Here is a 17,373-nt window from a genome sequence, read left to right on the forward strand (position 1 = left end):
GTGTCATCCTAAACTTTCCCATCCCTATATATTTCATAATAAATTATTCTGATTTATTGATTATTAATTTATGACCTTATCAACAAAAAATATTAAATTTATTTGTATTTATGTTTTCTTTTTCAAAAATAATATTAAAATACTTGGTAGTATTTATTAAAAATTGTAAAATGGGTAATATAAAACTATATTGATGTAACAAGTACATTCAAATTTTTGTAGGATGGAATTATTTATTAAGGATGGAATTATAATAGATTATTTCTCCTATGCTTAATATTTATGATAATGTATTGTGAAACATATTACTCAGCTCAAATATAAATTTAAATGTTGATAAATATTTAATTTTCTTTATTATATGACTTTTATTTATATAAACATACTTTTACTCTTTTACTGTATTATTTATGATATTAGAAAGTCAATACATTTATTTACAATTGATATTTTGTTTTCCAAATGTTTTATTAAAATAATTATCAATAAAGTTCATACTGAAAACATTTAGTTATATTTATGTAATTTATATGATCAAATCAATTTTACATTTAAAATATATTATTTTTTCAATGGCCTAATACATATATTTTTTATTTTTAATAGACTTAAAGAGGTAATCTTGTTTTATTTTGATTTGTTATAATGTTATATTTCAGAAAATTTAGAAGAGGAAAATTTTCCTCAAAGTTAATTTGTCTAAATATTTAATTCCATGTATTATTATACTATATTGAGATTAAATACTTGACTTCTTAAACAAATTTTCAATTCATACATAGATACATATATTAGATTCATTACATTTTTTATTACTCTTAGGTTAGACACCATTGGTGTTTCTCAACTCATTGAGTGAGTGATCAATCTCAATCTATTGTGTGATTGTTGGTAGTCCAAGAAATGTTTTTACAAAGGAAGGCAACTAAATTGAGTTTATTATGTTAAATAGATCATTCTCTCACCTATGAACCTAATCGGGTCTTACACCACGTCATCATTTTATGGGTTATTAAATTCCATACCTTTGTAACAATAACAATGGTAATACTTATCAATTAATTTAAATATCTTAAAAACATTAATGATTCAAAATATTTAATGCTATTTTTATTCAAACAAAATATTTAATGTTATTTATTTTTAATAGTTTTTCTAATAAATTATTTGCTTTGAATGGACATTTATGACCATACAATAAATTATTATATTTATTAGAAAAGAGGTAAGAACCTTCATACAAATATTTAATTTTTTTGAATATTTGAAATAAATATCAACAATCAATAAATGTACCTTTTAATCAATTTTAATATTTTAAAAACATTAATGCTTCCAAACATTTAATTTTATTTATTATTATAAGCTCCTATAATAAATTATTTATTTTTAACTGACATTTATGACCTTACAATAAATTATTTCATTTATTGATAGTTGATATTTTTTTTTTCTAAAATTTATTTCAAGAACTTCATTAGAAAATATTATATTGATAGTATAAAAGTAAGAACCTTCGTACAAGGATTTATTAAAATTGTGTGTGCAAAACGGAGGTGAGTGCAAATTAGAGGAGTACCGCCTCACCCTTCAAGGTAAGGGGGTGAGAATCAATTAGAAAATTAGGGATTAAAACAATATTTTTTTGATCATATGATATTTGATTAATTAAAACATATACTTAGATTAAAAGAATATTTTTTTGGAACATATGATATGCTGAAAATTCTTGAAGTTGATTCTAAATAGTTGTAAAGTTTGGGATATCTTTTATATTGTTTTAATTCATTCTCTTTGCATATCTCTACATATATGTGTGTAAAACTAATATGTAAATTGTTAGATTATATAACAGTATAATATAATATTCAATTACGAATAAATAATTACATGAATAAAATCTGATAAAGTCGATAAAAGTTTATATTTATTATAATTCATTGTATGCTTAGTTTGAGATCAATTGTATGTTAAACTATCTTTTTAATTCATAAGACATTTTTTATTTCTAATTTTTTTAGTACATTTATATATAATCTAATCATACATTAATTTGCGCATTTTAACAACAAAAATTGTGTCTATTTTATATGTCAAATGATCTAACTTTTAACTTATTTGTCTCATTATATAAATATTTGGCCAAATTAAGATGTTTGTTAAACTAGTTTGTTTTACTGTACCCCGTCCCCTTTCCCATTTATTTGTCATTTTATATTTTCCTATTTAACATGATAGGAATGAATGAATTGCAACATCAACTTTTTTAATAAGTTTTCTCTTGTTTGGTTTTTGTTATGATGGTTCATTTTATTATTTTTTTTCTTGCAGATTTTATATTTTCCTATCTATCACGCTAGGAATCAATGAATTGCAATATCAACTTGTTTAAGTTTTCTCTCGTTTGCCTTTTGTTATTATCACTCATTTTACTATTTTTTTTTTTTGCAGACTTATATTCAGTGTCGGTCTTTGGAGGAGATTAAGAATTACAAGAAATATGGAAGTCGTCCTCGGCGTCACAAGGTGAAAACACAAGACAAAGAAGAAAGCAATGACAAAACCAAAAATGAAATAGATGTGAGTATATTTATTTTAAAAAAATAAGTAGGGCTAACAATGTATTTTCCAACACATTTTACTATTGGTTAAAGTTTACTGACGACTACAAGCTCATGAGCATGATTGAGAGTGATTAAAGAAACAGTAGTAGTACATCCTTTTGTTATTTTCAATCAACATGAACAAGTAACAAAGAGTGCATCAAAGATAGTGGTGATTTTTCTTTTCAAAATTAGAAAAGTTTAGTTCTCTTTTATTTTTGGGGTGCATGTAAAGTTTGACATTTTAAATCATAATTCAATGTGATATTTTAATTCTTTCCATCAATATATTCAAGAAAAATAATATCATTAGTGATTTTCATATTCTTTTTAGTTTTACTATCTAGGACGTTTTTTGAAAAATGATAACTATAATGAGTATGCTTTTTCAGGGAGTTTGGAATCTTTTCCATTGCTATTCAAAATGTTGTTATTAAATATTGCAAAAAAAATAATCAAACAAATGATGGCTAATAATTAATGAAAGTGATTTGTGTATGGATATTTTGAATGTTTTGTATTCTCCTATATTATAATGTTTTTGTTTTTGTTTACTTTTCCTGATGTTTTTACTATTAAAAATTCCTGGAATATTGATAAATGTTTGCTAAAGAAAAGAACAAAGAAATGGAAATTGAATTTTTTATTTATTTATTTTAGAGTTTATTGTAATTTATCACTATTCAACCCGAAAAATTTAATTTCTATTGTCAATGTTTCCAATAAATAATGTTTATGACAAAAAAAAGATTCAAATTGAAATCAACACAATATTCCTCACTAAATGTTTCATCATTTGTCATGATTTTTTCAGGAAATGCTTGTTGCTCAAGGAAAAGCAAAAGCAGAAGTTATGAGAACTTTTGTTGAAGAGTTTCTTTCGGAAGCTTATTACAATCAGCTTCACATGTTCAACCCATAATCAACAAAAATCAACTATTATATAATGTTCAAACCGACTGTAAAACATTATCATCAATTTATTTAATACCTATGTTGACAACTTCCATGTGATTTAGGATTTTCATATGATTTTATTTTGAATTTCTATGTTGGATGAAATGACTTTCAGCTATGCTTTATTTTTGGGGTTAGTCTAATAATTTGCTAGAAAGATCTCAATCCATTGGTTGCTTTTCATGGTTGTGGATATTGGGTATGTTTTTATTTGAAATAATTTTGTGTTTCATCTCTCTATTGTGATGAATCTGATTAATGGCATGCCCAACTTATCTTTTACACATTGTGGGTGATTTACACTTCTAATGTTGATGTTGGCTTTGTAGGGTTGGGTACATATTTATTTGCTGGTTTTGTGGTTTGTTTACACTAGTTACTAGACTAGTACACCAATTTTCACGTCTACTAAGTTGGACAAGTTTTGTTTTTGTTGGAAAATTGACTTGAATAATTTCTAAAACAATTAATAACTATAAATTATTAAATTCAACTTCATAACATTTTCCATCACATTTATCTGAAAAGTTTGAATGCAATTTCAATCCAATTTCGTCTAAAAATACGAAAACTTAAACTTAGTTAATGTTCATTGTATAAACAAACTCTTTGATATGCGCATTTGTATATTACCATTTAATTCCTATTTTACCCTCTCTAATCCTTAATTACTTAGAGCCTTGATATCTTAAATGGACTGTGATGAATAATTCTATAAGCTACTACATTCATAATCCCATAACCATGCCCACTTCCCCCATTCATTTCTCAATTTGTCTTTTCCTATTTTACATGTTATGAATGAATTGCAGCATCAACTTTTTTAACATTTTTTATCATTGTTTTCTTTTTATAAAATTGCTAATTTTATTTAAAAAAATATTTTGCAATTTTATCTTCATGAAGAAAAAGGGTTTCAATGTTGATCTTTAGTAGGGCTGAAGCATAATTGATACTCGGTGTTATAGAGTGAAAAAACAAAACAAAGTAGAAAACAATAATAGAATTAAAAATGAAATAAAACTAAGTACAATTATTTGCAAAATGAGGAGTGCTAGCATCATACTCCCCAACACATCCTTTCTAGCTAATGCACCTTTTAATATTGTTTAGAGTTTAATAAGAACAAATTAACTCATGAGTGGCCACTTTTATATAGACAGAGGGACACAATTTTGTAATTTTTAATAAATTTCAACAAATGACAAAGAATGTGTTAGTGATGGTGATGATAGAATTTTTATTTTTTTAATTACAAAATTTCAGTTCTCTTTTATTTCCTGGGTGCATGTAAAGGTTGGAATTTTAAATTACAATTCCTTGTCATATTTTAAATTTCACCTTCAATATTTTTAGTAAAAATATTCGAATTAATGTTTTACCTATTATTTTTAGTTTTACTACTAGGAAATTTTGGAAAATAATAATTATACTGAGTATTTTTATTTGCGGTGCTTGGTATCTTTTTCATTATTATTCAAAATGTTGTTTTAAAATTTTTGAAACTTAATTGATGGCTAGCATGGAAGTAGAAACCCACGTGAGTTCATATTTTGGATGTTTTGTATTTTCCTTTACTATTAATTGTTTTTAAAATATTGCTATTATTTTCAGGAAATGATTGATGCTGAAGAGAAAAATAAAGAAGCAAAAATTGAAGTGAGTATACAGATTTTTAGTATTTTGTATTTTCATTTCGTGCTATTCAAAAAGTTGTATTAAAATTCTGGTACAATTTTCTGGAAATGATACTAGCCAAATGATAATGATAATACCTATATTGACAACCTCATCATTTAAGATTTTGATATGGTTTTATTTTGACATTTTATGTTGGATGATATGACTTTCAAACTAGGTCTTAACTTATTTATTTTTCTATTTGATAACTGATCCTTGTTTCATATAACCCGAATTCAGAGTTCTTACATATAAAAGTTACAAAGAATAATAAATGCAAGCTATAGGATCCAAACACCAATAAGAGAAAGAGCATTGAATGTTATTCCTCTTGGCCTTAAACCATGTCCACAAACTAACCTTTATCGATCAAGTTCATGATAGCACTAAAGTGAAAGGAATGCCTTGAAACATGACATTGTACATTAATCACATAGACCAAACTATAGTATGTCATTAAAGATGACGAGCTAGACACAAAATTTTCTTTTTGAAGAGATAACCGAACTGGAAAAAAAATACCTTTAGGTAAAAGTATCGAGTAACCAGGCCAAGCTTAACTACATTCTAAATACTATTTGTCACTAGGAAGCAAAATAAAAAGGTGAAGAGAGTCTTTGTCAAAGGAAAAATATAACGCGTATGAAATCTCCGTAGTCTAGGACATTATTCCTTTTTCTGAACAGGTTAACTCAAGTTGGTACTTGTATCCTATCCAAAATGACCCACCAAGAAAAGGAAAGAACTTCGAGACAGACAAACCTCTTAAAAATATATTAATGATTAACTAACTATGTAAAAATATTTATACTGTATAAAAATTAAACTCGTCATTTTTACAGTTTTGCTTGTTATATATGCTTTATTTCTTAGGTTAGTCCAGTAATACGGTTTTTGAATATTGGGAAAGGAAATCTTTGTTTAATATGAACTAACTATTTGTTTCATCTCTCTATACTAATGGATCTGATTATTAGGACAGCTTATGTAACATAGATAAACTATGATTTGTGCATACTAAAATGTGAGTTTTTGGCCTGTTTTATTCAATTTCTAGAATATTTTATTGACAGTACTCATGTTTTTATGTAAGTTTGTACCAAAAAGGTGCTGATGAGACTTATAATAAAAAAGAGTTAAAACATCAATGTTTTTTTTTAAGCAAAAAACATCATCTGGGAGAGCACGATCGTGCGGATTCTGAGCATAGGTTGTCTTGATGTAGCGAGTGAAAGCTAAACCCCTCAAGAAACAGCACAGTCATGCTGCAAATTTTGCTAAAGACAGTCGTGCTGAACTACAGAGACTCGACACAGTTTATGAGTTTCAAATTAGCCAGCTTCTATAGCATGATCGTTTTGACTTTCACGACTCAAACTTGTTGTTTATTATAAATAGAAAAGGGCAAGTTATAGTGAGGGGATCTTTTAATTTGTGTTACCAATATAGACCATTGAGAGTAAGTAATTAAAAGTGACCGTGAGAAGGGCTTAGTCTTTGGAGGATTGTCAAGATCATTACAGGGGATTTCACTTGTAATGTTTCTGCTCCTTTTCAGTTATCATGTATTCCATTTTGATTCTTTGCACCCTTATTTTCAGGGATAGCTAGTTTATTATTCTAGGGTGTTGACATGAACAGAAATTTTATTTCCTAGTGTTTGATTTTAATTGAATTCTATTGTTTCCCTTAGTCAATTATTTTGCTTCACTATTTTGTATTTCTTTAGAACAATCACTTCGTATTTGTATTCAATTATATTATGTGTCCATTGCTTATAATTGATGGACTTGTGTAGCAAATGAGTTTCTGAGTGTCATATGATCAATGATCAACTACAAATTACAAACTTCTAATTAGATTAAATTATCTTTGTATTTGACCTCTTTGTGCTTACCTTTTTTCGTAATTCTGGCCCTACATGATCAACAAGGTTGTAATAAGGAGAAAGAGGATTAATGGATCATGACAAAAAATCTGTTGATTGATTGTAGAGGTATGATTAGTAACTGACATATACTTTAGGATTAAGTTAAAATAAATATTGGGGTAATTATTTTTTTCTGTAGAAATCACAACACTAGGTTCTCATTTCAGATAATCCTTTAAATTGCTCTTTCTCGTTCTTGAAATCAATTTTTAGCACAAACTATTTGATAAACCACTTTTTTGAAACTGCTGTTAAAAATGAATTGCTCAGTTTATTTGAGAAATTAAATTGTTTTGGAACTACCTTTAGTCCTTTGGGTCTATATATATATATATATATATATATATATATATTATATATATTATATATATATAATATATATACCTGGACTTAAGGTCCATTGTTACTACAGCAAACGATATATTTTCCCTTAAACGTATTATTTTATATAAATAAAACATGAGGGCTGACTAGGGGGGAAGAAGTGATTGCAAGTGCAAAAGAGGTAAATCACGAAAAATGAATGGTTGTTGTCAAGCTTCCACTCAAATGAAATGAATTGAATACACATCGGCATGAGAGATGTAGAAATTGTGAAAATGTGAGATTGTATCGTTAAAGGTGGCTTAAATAAATTAATTAGTATCGCCTAAATCAGAAGATGCATCTATTTTTAAATATGATTATTAAATGAATTGATGATTTTTATGAGATACTCTATTACGTGAATCCTAAAATTTATGCAATATGCATGATATTTGAATATTACATTCTATATATATATGATGGTCAATGATTATGCTTTGATTGTTGAGTTGTATACTATTTTGGTATGTTTATTTTTTGTAAGTTGTGTGTTGCACGTGCAATTTGTGTCTATGATGATCTCATGCCTAATGTACGTGTGGAACAGGTGGTCACATGTCTTTCAAAGACTCCATGGATATATGAATTTGGATGTGAAGACGTGCTATTCATTTTTGTTTCCTCTTTAATCTTATATGTAGTATTGACCGGCTTAGAGATTTGATAATTTATATTTATGGAGTTGTTTTTATTTATGTGCATGTTTGAGGAGATTTTAATTGTTTTGATGATGTATAACTTTATGTTATGAAAAGTGTCATCTGACACATATAGTTTATTTAGTTATTTACATATTATATAATGTCTTATCTACATACCATAAGTTTTAGCTTTTGACCTTGTATAATGCAAAAATATTACAAGTATTTTTATAATTAAATTAAATTAAATCTTGTATTTGAATTAGTTCATAGTTTCATGTAACGGTGATGAGTTGTTATATTGTGTTAATTGTTAACTTCAATATATAAATTTTTTTTATATGCATATGGAAAACTTAAGTATATAAAAAATTCGACAACATCTTAATTTTAAATACCAACTAATAACATAAGTATAGATTATAAAATCATATTTATTTTGACCTCAAAACCAAGGCTGATTAGATGGGTCTTGCTCATACAAGAGTTTGATATAGTCATCAACGATAAGAAGAGATTCGAGAATGTGGTGGCTGACCACCTCTCCCGATTGAAGAATGAAGAAGTGACCAAAGAAGAACCGGAGGTAATGGGAGACTTCCCAGATGAGTTCCTCTTACAAGCCACCACAAGATCTTGATTTTTTGATGTGGCCAACTACAAAGCCATAGGAATCATTCCCGAAGAGCTTAACTGGAGTCAGTGGAAGAAATTTCTGCATGATGCCCGCTTCTATATATGGGATGATCCATATCTGTTCAAGTTAGGAGCATACAATCTGCTGAGGAGGTGTGTTATGATAGAGGAAGCATAGAGCATCCTTTGGCACTACCATAGTTCACCATATAGCGATCACCACAATGGAGATAGGACAACAACAAATGTGCTACGAGAAGGTTTCTTTTGACCCTCAATCTTCAAAGACGCTCATGATTATGTGCGTTGTTATGACAAATACCAAAGAGCAAGGAGATTTCTAGAAGGAATGAAATGCCTCTGTAAAACATAATGGAGATAAAAATATTTGACTTTTGGGGGATTGACTTTGTGGGGCCTCTCCCATCTTCATACGGGAATATCTATATCCTGGTAGTTATTGATTACGTATCTAAGTAGATGGAAATCATAGCCACTCCCAAGAATGATGTCGGGGTAGTGATAAAATTCTTAAAGAAAAACATATTTTCCCATTTTGGAGTTCCACGAGCCTTAATCAATAATAGGGGAACACACTTCTATAATGCGCAATTAAAGAAAGTTCTCGAGCATTACAATGTCAGACATAAGGCGGCCACACCTTATCATCCCCAAACAAATGGCCAAGCAGAAGTTTCAAATAAAGAGATAAAGCGAGTACTTGAGAATATTGTTGTGTCATCAAGAAAAGTTGGGCTTTGAAGTTGGATGATGCTTTCTGGGCTTACAGGATTGCATTCAAGACTCCCATAGGCTTGTCACCATTTCAGTTGGTCTATGGTAAAGCATGCCACCTATCGGTGGAGTTGGAGCACAAAGCCTATTGGGCCCCCAAATTGCAAAAATTTGATGAAGTTGTAGTTAGAGAGAAGAGGAAGTTACAATTGTTGGAGTTAAAAGAAATAAGAATGAACACCTATATATCATCCAAAATTTATAAGCAGAAGATAAAGGCATATCATGACAAAAAGCTATAGAGACAGAACTTTTAGCCAGTATAACAAGTCATGCTCTTCAATTCAAGACTCAAACTATTCCTAGGAAAGCTGAAGTCAAAGTGGTCAGGGTCGTTCCTGATCAAAGAAGTAAGACCCCATGGAGCTATGAAATCGATGGACCTTACGGCAAGCACCCCGGAGAAAAGATGGATCATCAACGGACAATGCTTAAAAATTTACAATGGAGGCCAGTTAGAAAGATTAACAAGTGTTGTCTACCTGAATGATGCATAAAATGAAGAACAATGTCTAGCTAAAGACGATAAATTAAGCACTTACTGGGAGGCAACCTATTTTTATTGTAAAAAACCCTCGCTAAGCGTGGAGGTAATTCAAATTCTGGAGAAAATACCAATAGACGTTAAATAGATCATTCTCTCACCTATGAACATAATCGGGTCTTACACCACTTCATCATTTTATGGGTTATTAAATTCCTTACCTTTGTAAAAATAACAATGGTAATACTTATCAATTAATTTAAATATCTTAAAAACATTAATGATTCAAAATATTTAATGCTATTTCTATTCAAACAAGATATTTAATGTTATTTATTTTTAATAGTTCTTCTAATAAATTATTTGCTTTGAATGGACATTTATGACCATACAATAAATAATTATATTTATTAGAAAAGAGGTAAGAACCTTCATACAAATATTTAATTTTTTTGAATATTTGAAATAAATATCAACAATCAATAAATGTACCTTTTAATCAATTTAAATATTTTAAAAACATTAATGCTTCCAAACATTTAATGTTATTTATTATTATAAGCTCCTATGATAAATTATTTGTTTTTAACTGACATTTATGACCTTACAATAAATTATTTCATTTATTGATAGTTGATATGTTTTTTTTCTAAAATTTATTTCAAGAACTTCATTAGAAAAGACTATATTGATAGTATAAAAGTAAGAACCTTCGTACAAGGATTTATTAAAATTGTGTGTGCAAAACGGAGGTGAGTGCAAATCAGAGGAGTACTCTTCACCCTTCAAGGTAAGGGGGTGGGAATCAATTAGAGAATTAGGGATTAAAACAATATTTTTTGGATCATATGATATTTGACTAATTAAAACATATACTTAGATTAAAACAATGTTTTTTTTGGAACATATGATATGCTGAAAATTCTTGAAGTTGATTCTAAATAGTTGTAAAGTTTGGGATATCTTTTATATTGTTTTAATTCATTCTCTTTGCATATCTCTATATATATGTGTGTAAAACTAATATGTAAATTGTTAGATTATATAACAGGATAATATAATATTCAATTACGAATAAATAATTACATGAATAAAATCTGATAAAGTCGATAAAAGTTTATATTTATTATAATTCATTGTATGCTTAGTTTGAGATCAATTGTATGTTAGACTATCTTTTTAATTCATCAGACAAATTTTTTCTTTCTAATTTTTTTAGTACATGTATTTAATTAGGTTTTCATAATTCAACTATCTCATTGTCTATGTTACATTTATGTAGGAGGAATTCCAAACCGTAATAAGGATGACTCACTCCTTAAATGATGTTGAAGCTATACATGCAACACCAGTATCCATTTGCAATCCTACTAATTACGACATTGGTTGTGACGATGTTGTTAACAACCAAAAAAATGAGGTATATATATTTAATTTTCAATTTAACATTTCTTTTTTTTTCAAAATAATTCAAATTTTTCATTATTATAATTTTCTTGTATATATCATCTAATTATACATTAATTTGCACATTTTAACAACAAAAAGTGTGTCTATTTTATATGTCAAATGATCTAACTTTTGACTTATTTGTCTCATTATATAAATATTTGGCCAAATTAAGATGTTTGTTAAACAAGTTTGTTTTACTAAATTATAGGCTAGATAGCTTATAAATTTTAAATTAAGCTAATCAATTAACAATTTTCAAACATATATAAGAATTTCAATTAGACTATGACACAATTGTGCATATGATAAACTGAATCCTAAAAGGACGGTCCATCATGTATTTGCATAGTTTGAATTTGTGTGTGTGTGTGTGTGTATATATATATATATATATATATATATATATATATATATATATATATATATATATATATATATATATATCATTGCACACTTTATCTTTCTATTTACATTTTTACCAATAAGTTTAACTTATATATCTTTCTATTGTTATTAGAATGAAATCCCACCTGCGACACAAAATTCAAAGCCAAAACGAGGAAGACCCTTCAAAACGCCACCTGAATCGATTAAAAATTGGTATGTTATACGCAAAGAACGAAAGATCGCCAACAGGTTCGATACGGTACGTAATCCAATTAAAATGAAAATTTGATGTTTATTTATCTTCTTCCTTTTTGAGTTAAGATAAGATGGGTTTTCATAAGTGAATTCATTAATTCAATTGTTTTATTATGTAAAAAAATCTAGAGGGAAAATTAACAAACTTGTTTATTTCTTAAATATTATAGGTAAATATTACACATAGTGGACATATAGATTTATTTTTTAAATATATTTCTTACAGTAAATAGTTAGTTTGAGCAATATATTGAACATTTACAAAGTATTTCTTTTCAAACTAGGAAGAGTAGTTTTTATACAAAAATCTTCAACAATAGTCTGTGTGATAAAATTGAAATGTTAGTACAAACATTGTGATTTTAAAACAAACATATGATACTTTTATAGACCATTCAGGTATAAAATATAACCATATGTCATCAATACATCAATGATATATTAATAAAATATAAGCATATGTCATCAATACATCAATGATATATTAATAAAATAGATCATACTTTGAGTATAGGACCATAAGAAAATATAGGAAAACCAGCTCTACAACTAGGATATTACATAGAAACAATTGAGAAAACAACATTCTATATATTTAGATAACAACAAGCAATTCATGTAGTAGGGTTAATAAACCAATTAGACAATAAGCAATGTCCAGGCTTTACTTTGGAAAAAAACCATATTCCAAGTAGTAACCTTAATATGATCAAGATGTCCGCACAAATTATAATTGTCATTATTCCAAATGAGAAAAAAATGGAATGTTGATTATGTAGGGTTCACAATTTTTTCCCATTGTTTTCCTTCCATATATAAGTAATGTCCAAGACAATAATGTTACCTCCTTTCTCTATCATCTTCTCCAGTATCCTCAAAGAAGATTTGATAAAAACCATTTTTGCATAAAGCATCAAATAGAGAACCGTGACTCTATGCTAAAAATCTCTATAAGCATTTTCCGCCTCAACATTCATTCTACCTTAAGTGTATATTTTAATCAATGTTCAGTAAGTTAGATTATTAGGTTAAAGGTGTCTTGCTTTTGTCTCATCAAATAATTTTCAAACCACAGCATATTTGTTCTACCTTCCATATTCCTCAATTAGTGCATTATAAGTTAATGTCATTTTTATTTCACAAGTCTCTATCTGTCCAAATTTACCCTTAAATACTAAGGGCTAAGGTCTTTATATCTTAAAGTGGAGTGTGATGAAAAATCCAAAGCTACACTATTTCTATGATCATCATAATTGTACCCCGTCCCCTTTCCCATTTAGTTGTCATTTTATATTTTTCAATTTAACATGATAGGAATGAATGAATTGCAACATCAACTTTTTTAACATGTTTTCTCTTGTTTGGTCTTTGTTATGATGGTTCATTTTATTATTTTTTTTCTTGCAGATTTTATATTTTCCTATCTATCATGCTAGGAATCAATTAATTGCAATATCAACTTGTTTAAGTTTTCTCTCGTTTGCCTTTTGTTATTATCACTCATTTTACTATCTTTTTTTTTGCAGACTTATATTCATAAGGAGACAGGCTTTCGGTGTCGGTCATTGAAGGAGATTAAGAATTATGAGAAATATGGAAGTCCTCCTCGACGTCAAAAAGTGAAAGCACAAGCCAAAGAAGAAAGCAATGACAAAACAAAAAATGAAACAGAAGTGAGTATATTTATTTTAAAAAATAAGTAGGGCTAACAATGTATTTCACAAACACATTTTATTATTGGTTAAAGTTTACTGAAAACTACAAGCTCATGAGTAGGACTGAAAGTGATTAAAGAAACAGTAGTAGTACATCCTTTTGTTATTTTCAATCAACATGAACAAGTAAGAAAGAGTGTATTAGAGATAGTGGTGATTTTTCTTTTCAAAATTAAAAAACTTTAGTTCTCTTTTATTTCTGGGGTGCATGTAAAGTTTGGCATTTTAAATCACAATTCAATGTGATATTTTAATTTTTTCCATCAATGTATTCAAGAAAAACGATATCATTAGTGATTTTCATATTCTTTTTAGTTTTACTATCTAGGACGTTTTTTTGGAAAATGATAACTATAATGAGTATGCTTCTTCAGGGTGTTTGGAATCTTTTCCATTGCTATTCAAAATGTTGTTATTAAATATTGCAAAAAAATATAATCAAGCAAATGATTTTTTCTGAGAAAAAAACAAAGAACTGGAAATTGAACTTTTTATTTATTTATTTTAGAGTTTATTTTAATTTATCACTATTCAACCCGAAAAATTTAATTTCTATTGTCAATGTTTCCTGTAAATATTGTTGATGACAAAAAAAATACCTATTGGAATCAACACAATATTCCTCACTAAATGTTTCATTCTTTGTCATGATTTTTTCAGGAAATGGTTGTTGCTCAAAGAAAACAGAAAGCAGAAGTTATGAGAACTTTTGTTGAAGAGTTTCTTTCGGAAGCTTATCACAATCAGCTTCACATGTTCGACCCATAATCAATAAAAATCAACTATTATATAATGTTCAAATCGACTTAAAAACATTATCATCAGTTTATTTAATACCTATTTGACAACTTCCATGTGATTTAGGATATTCATATGATTTTATTTTGACTTTCTATGTTGGATGAAATGACTTTCAGCTATGCTTTTTTTTTTGGGTTAGTCTAACAATTTGCTAGAAAGATCTCAATCCATTGGTTCCTTTTCATGGTTGTGGATATTGGGTTAGGCTAGGTATGTTTTTATTTGAAATAATTTTGTGTTTCATCTCTCTATTGTGATGAATCTGATTAATGGCATGCACAACTTATCTTTTACACATTGTGGGTGACTTACAATTCCAATATTGATGTTGGCTTTGTAGGGTTGGGTACATATTTATTTGCCGGTTTTGTGGTGTGTTTACACTAGTTACTAGACTAGTACACCAATTTTCACGTCTACTAAGTTGGACAAGTTTTGTTTTTGTTGGAAAATTGACTTGAATAATTTCTAAAACAATTAATAACTATAAATTATTAAATTAAACTTCATAACATTTTCCATCACATTTATGTGAAAAGTTTCAATGCAATTTCAATCCAATTTCGTTTAAAAATATGAAAACTTAAACTTAGTTAATGTTCATTGTATAAACAAACTCTTTGATATGGGCATTTGTATATTACCATTTAATTCCTATTTTACCCTTCTCTAATCCTTAATTACTTAGAGTCTTGATATCTTAAATGGACTGTGATGAATAATTCTATAAGCTACTACATTCATAATCCCATCACCATGCCCACTTCCCCCATTCATTTCTCAATTTGTGTTTTCCTATTTTACATGTTATGAATGAATTGCAACATCAAGTTTTCTTAACATTTTTTTATCATTGTTTTCTTTTTATAAAATTGCTAATTTTATTTAACATGCTAGGAATCAATGAATTGCAACATCAACTTTTTTAACAAGTTTTCTCTCGTTTGCCTTTTGTTATTATCACTATTTTTTTTTTGCAGACCTATATTCATAAGGAGACACGCTTTCGGTGTCGGTCTTTGGAGGAGATTAAAAATTACGAGAATCATGAAATTCCTCCTCAGTGTCACAAAGTGAAAACACAAGACAAAGAAGGAAGCGATAACAAAACCAAAAATGAAACAGAAGTGAGTATATTTATTTTAAAAAATAAGTAGGGCTAACAATGTATTTTGAAAAATGATAACTATAGTGAGTATGCTTCTTTTGGGAGTTTGGAATCTTTTCCATTGCTATTCAAAATGTTGTTATTGAATATTGCAAATATTTCAAACAAATGATGGCTAATAATTAATGAAAGTGATGTGAGTATGCATATTTTGAATGTTTTATATTCTCCTATATTATAATGTTTTTATTTTTGTTTACTTTTCCATATGTTTTTCCAATTTTAAATTCCTGGAATGTTGAGAAATGTTTGCTAAAGAAAATAACAAAAAAGTGGATGAATTTATTTATTTAGAGTATGAAAAACAAATAATTTAATTTCTATTATCAATGTTTCCAGTAAATAATGTTGATGAGAAAAAAAATACAAATTGGAACCTACACAATATTCATCACTAAATGTTTCATTCTTTATCATGATTTTTTCAGGAAATGATCGTTGCTCAAAGAAAAGCAAAAACATAAGTTGTGAGAACCTTTGTTGAAGAATTTCTTTCAGAAGCTCATTAAAATCAGCTTCACATGTTCAACCCATAATCAACAAAAATTAACTATTTTGTAATATTCAAACTGAATGAAAACATTATCATCAATTTATTTAATACCTATGTTGACAACTTTCATGTGATTTAGGATTTTCATATGATTTTATTTTGACTTTCTATGTTGGATGAGATGACTTTCAGCTATGCTTTATATTTTGGGTTAGTCTAATAATTTGCTAAAAAGATCTCAATCCATTGTTTCCTTTTCATGGTTGTGGAAATTGGGTTAGGCCATGTATTTCTTTTATTCGAACTACTTTTTTGTTGCATCTCTCTATTGTGATGGATCTGATCATTGGTGCACACAACTTATCTCTTACACATTGTGGGTGACTTATAGCTTTAATGTTGATGTTGGCTTTGTAGGACTGAGTACATCTTTATTTGTTGGTTTTGTGGTTTTGTTTACACTAGTTACTCGACTAGTACACCAATTTTCTCCTCTACTAAGTTGGACTAGTTTTGTTTTTGTTGGAAAATTGACTTGAATAGTTTTTAAAACAACTAATAACTATAAATTATTAAATTCAATTTCATAACATTTTCCATCACATTTATGTGAAAAGTTGAATGAAATTCCAATCCTAAATTCATTTTAAAATACCAAAACTTAAGTTTATTTAATGTTCATTGTATAAACAAACTCTTTGATATGGGCCTTTGTATATTACCATTTAATTCCTATTTTATCCTTCTTTAATCCTTAATTACTAAGAGCCTTGATGTCATAAATGGAGTTTGACGAATAACTTTATAAGCTACTACATTCATAATCCCATAACACCCACTTCCCCCATTCATTTATGAATGAATTGCAATATCAACTTTGTTAACGTATTTTTTATCGTTGTTTTTTTTCTTTTTTATAAAATTTCTAATTTTATTTAAAAATTTATTTTGCAATTTTATCATCATGAGGAGAAAGGGTTTCAATGTGGATCTTTAGTAAGGCTGAAAGA

The 17,373-nt window shown here is 27.8% G+C and overlaps 1 protein-coding gene and 1 long non-coding RNA gene across 2 annotated transcripts in view; both read left to right on the forward strand.

Moving 5' to 3' along the window:
* Nucleotides 1-14,997, forward strand: part of LOC114367444 — a 29,415-nt gene extending 14,418 nt beyond the window's left edge. The window contains exon 5 of the mRNA XM_028324634.1: nucleotides 14,562-14,997. Within this exon, the coding sequence (XP_028180435.1) occupies nucleotides 14,562-14,669 (108 nt within the window). The 3' untranslated portion in view covers nucleotides 14,670-14,997. The remainder of the gene's footprint in view (nucleotides 1-14,561) is intronic.
* On the forward strand, nucleotides 1,515-3,753 carry LOC114367445. The gene is made up of 3 exons (XR_003657203.1): nucleotides 1,515-1,595; nucleotides 2,452-2,580; nucleotides 3,418-3,753. It is a non-coding gene; the product is annotated as an uncharacterized LOC114367445 (long non-coding RNA).
* Nucleotides 14,998-17,373: the final 2,376 nt, after the last annotated feature.

The sequence above is a fragment of the Glycine soja genome, chromosome 9 (assembly GCF_004193775.1).
Source record: "Glycine soja cultivar W05 chromosome 9, ASM419377v2, whole genome shotgun sequence".
Classification (NCBI taxonomy): domain Eukaryota; kingdom Viridiplantae; phylum Streptophyta; class Magnoliopsida; order Fabales; family Fabaceae; genus Glycine; species Glycine soja.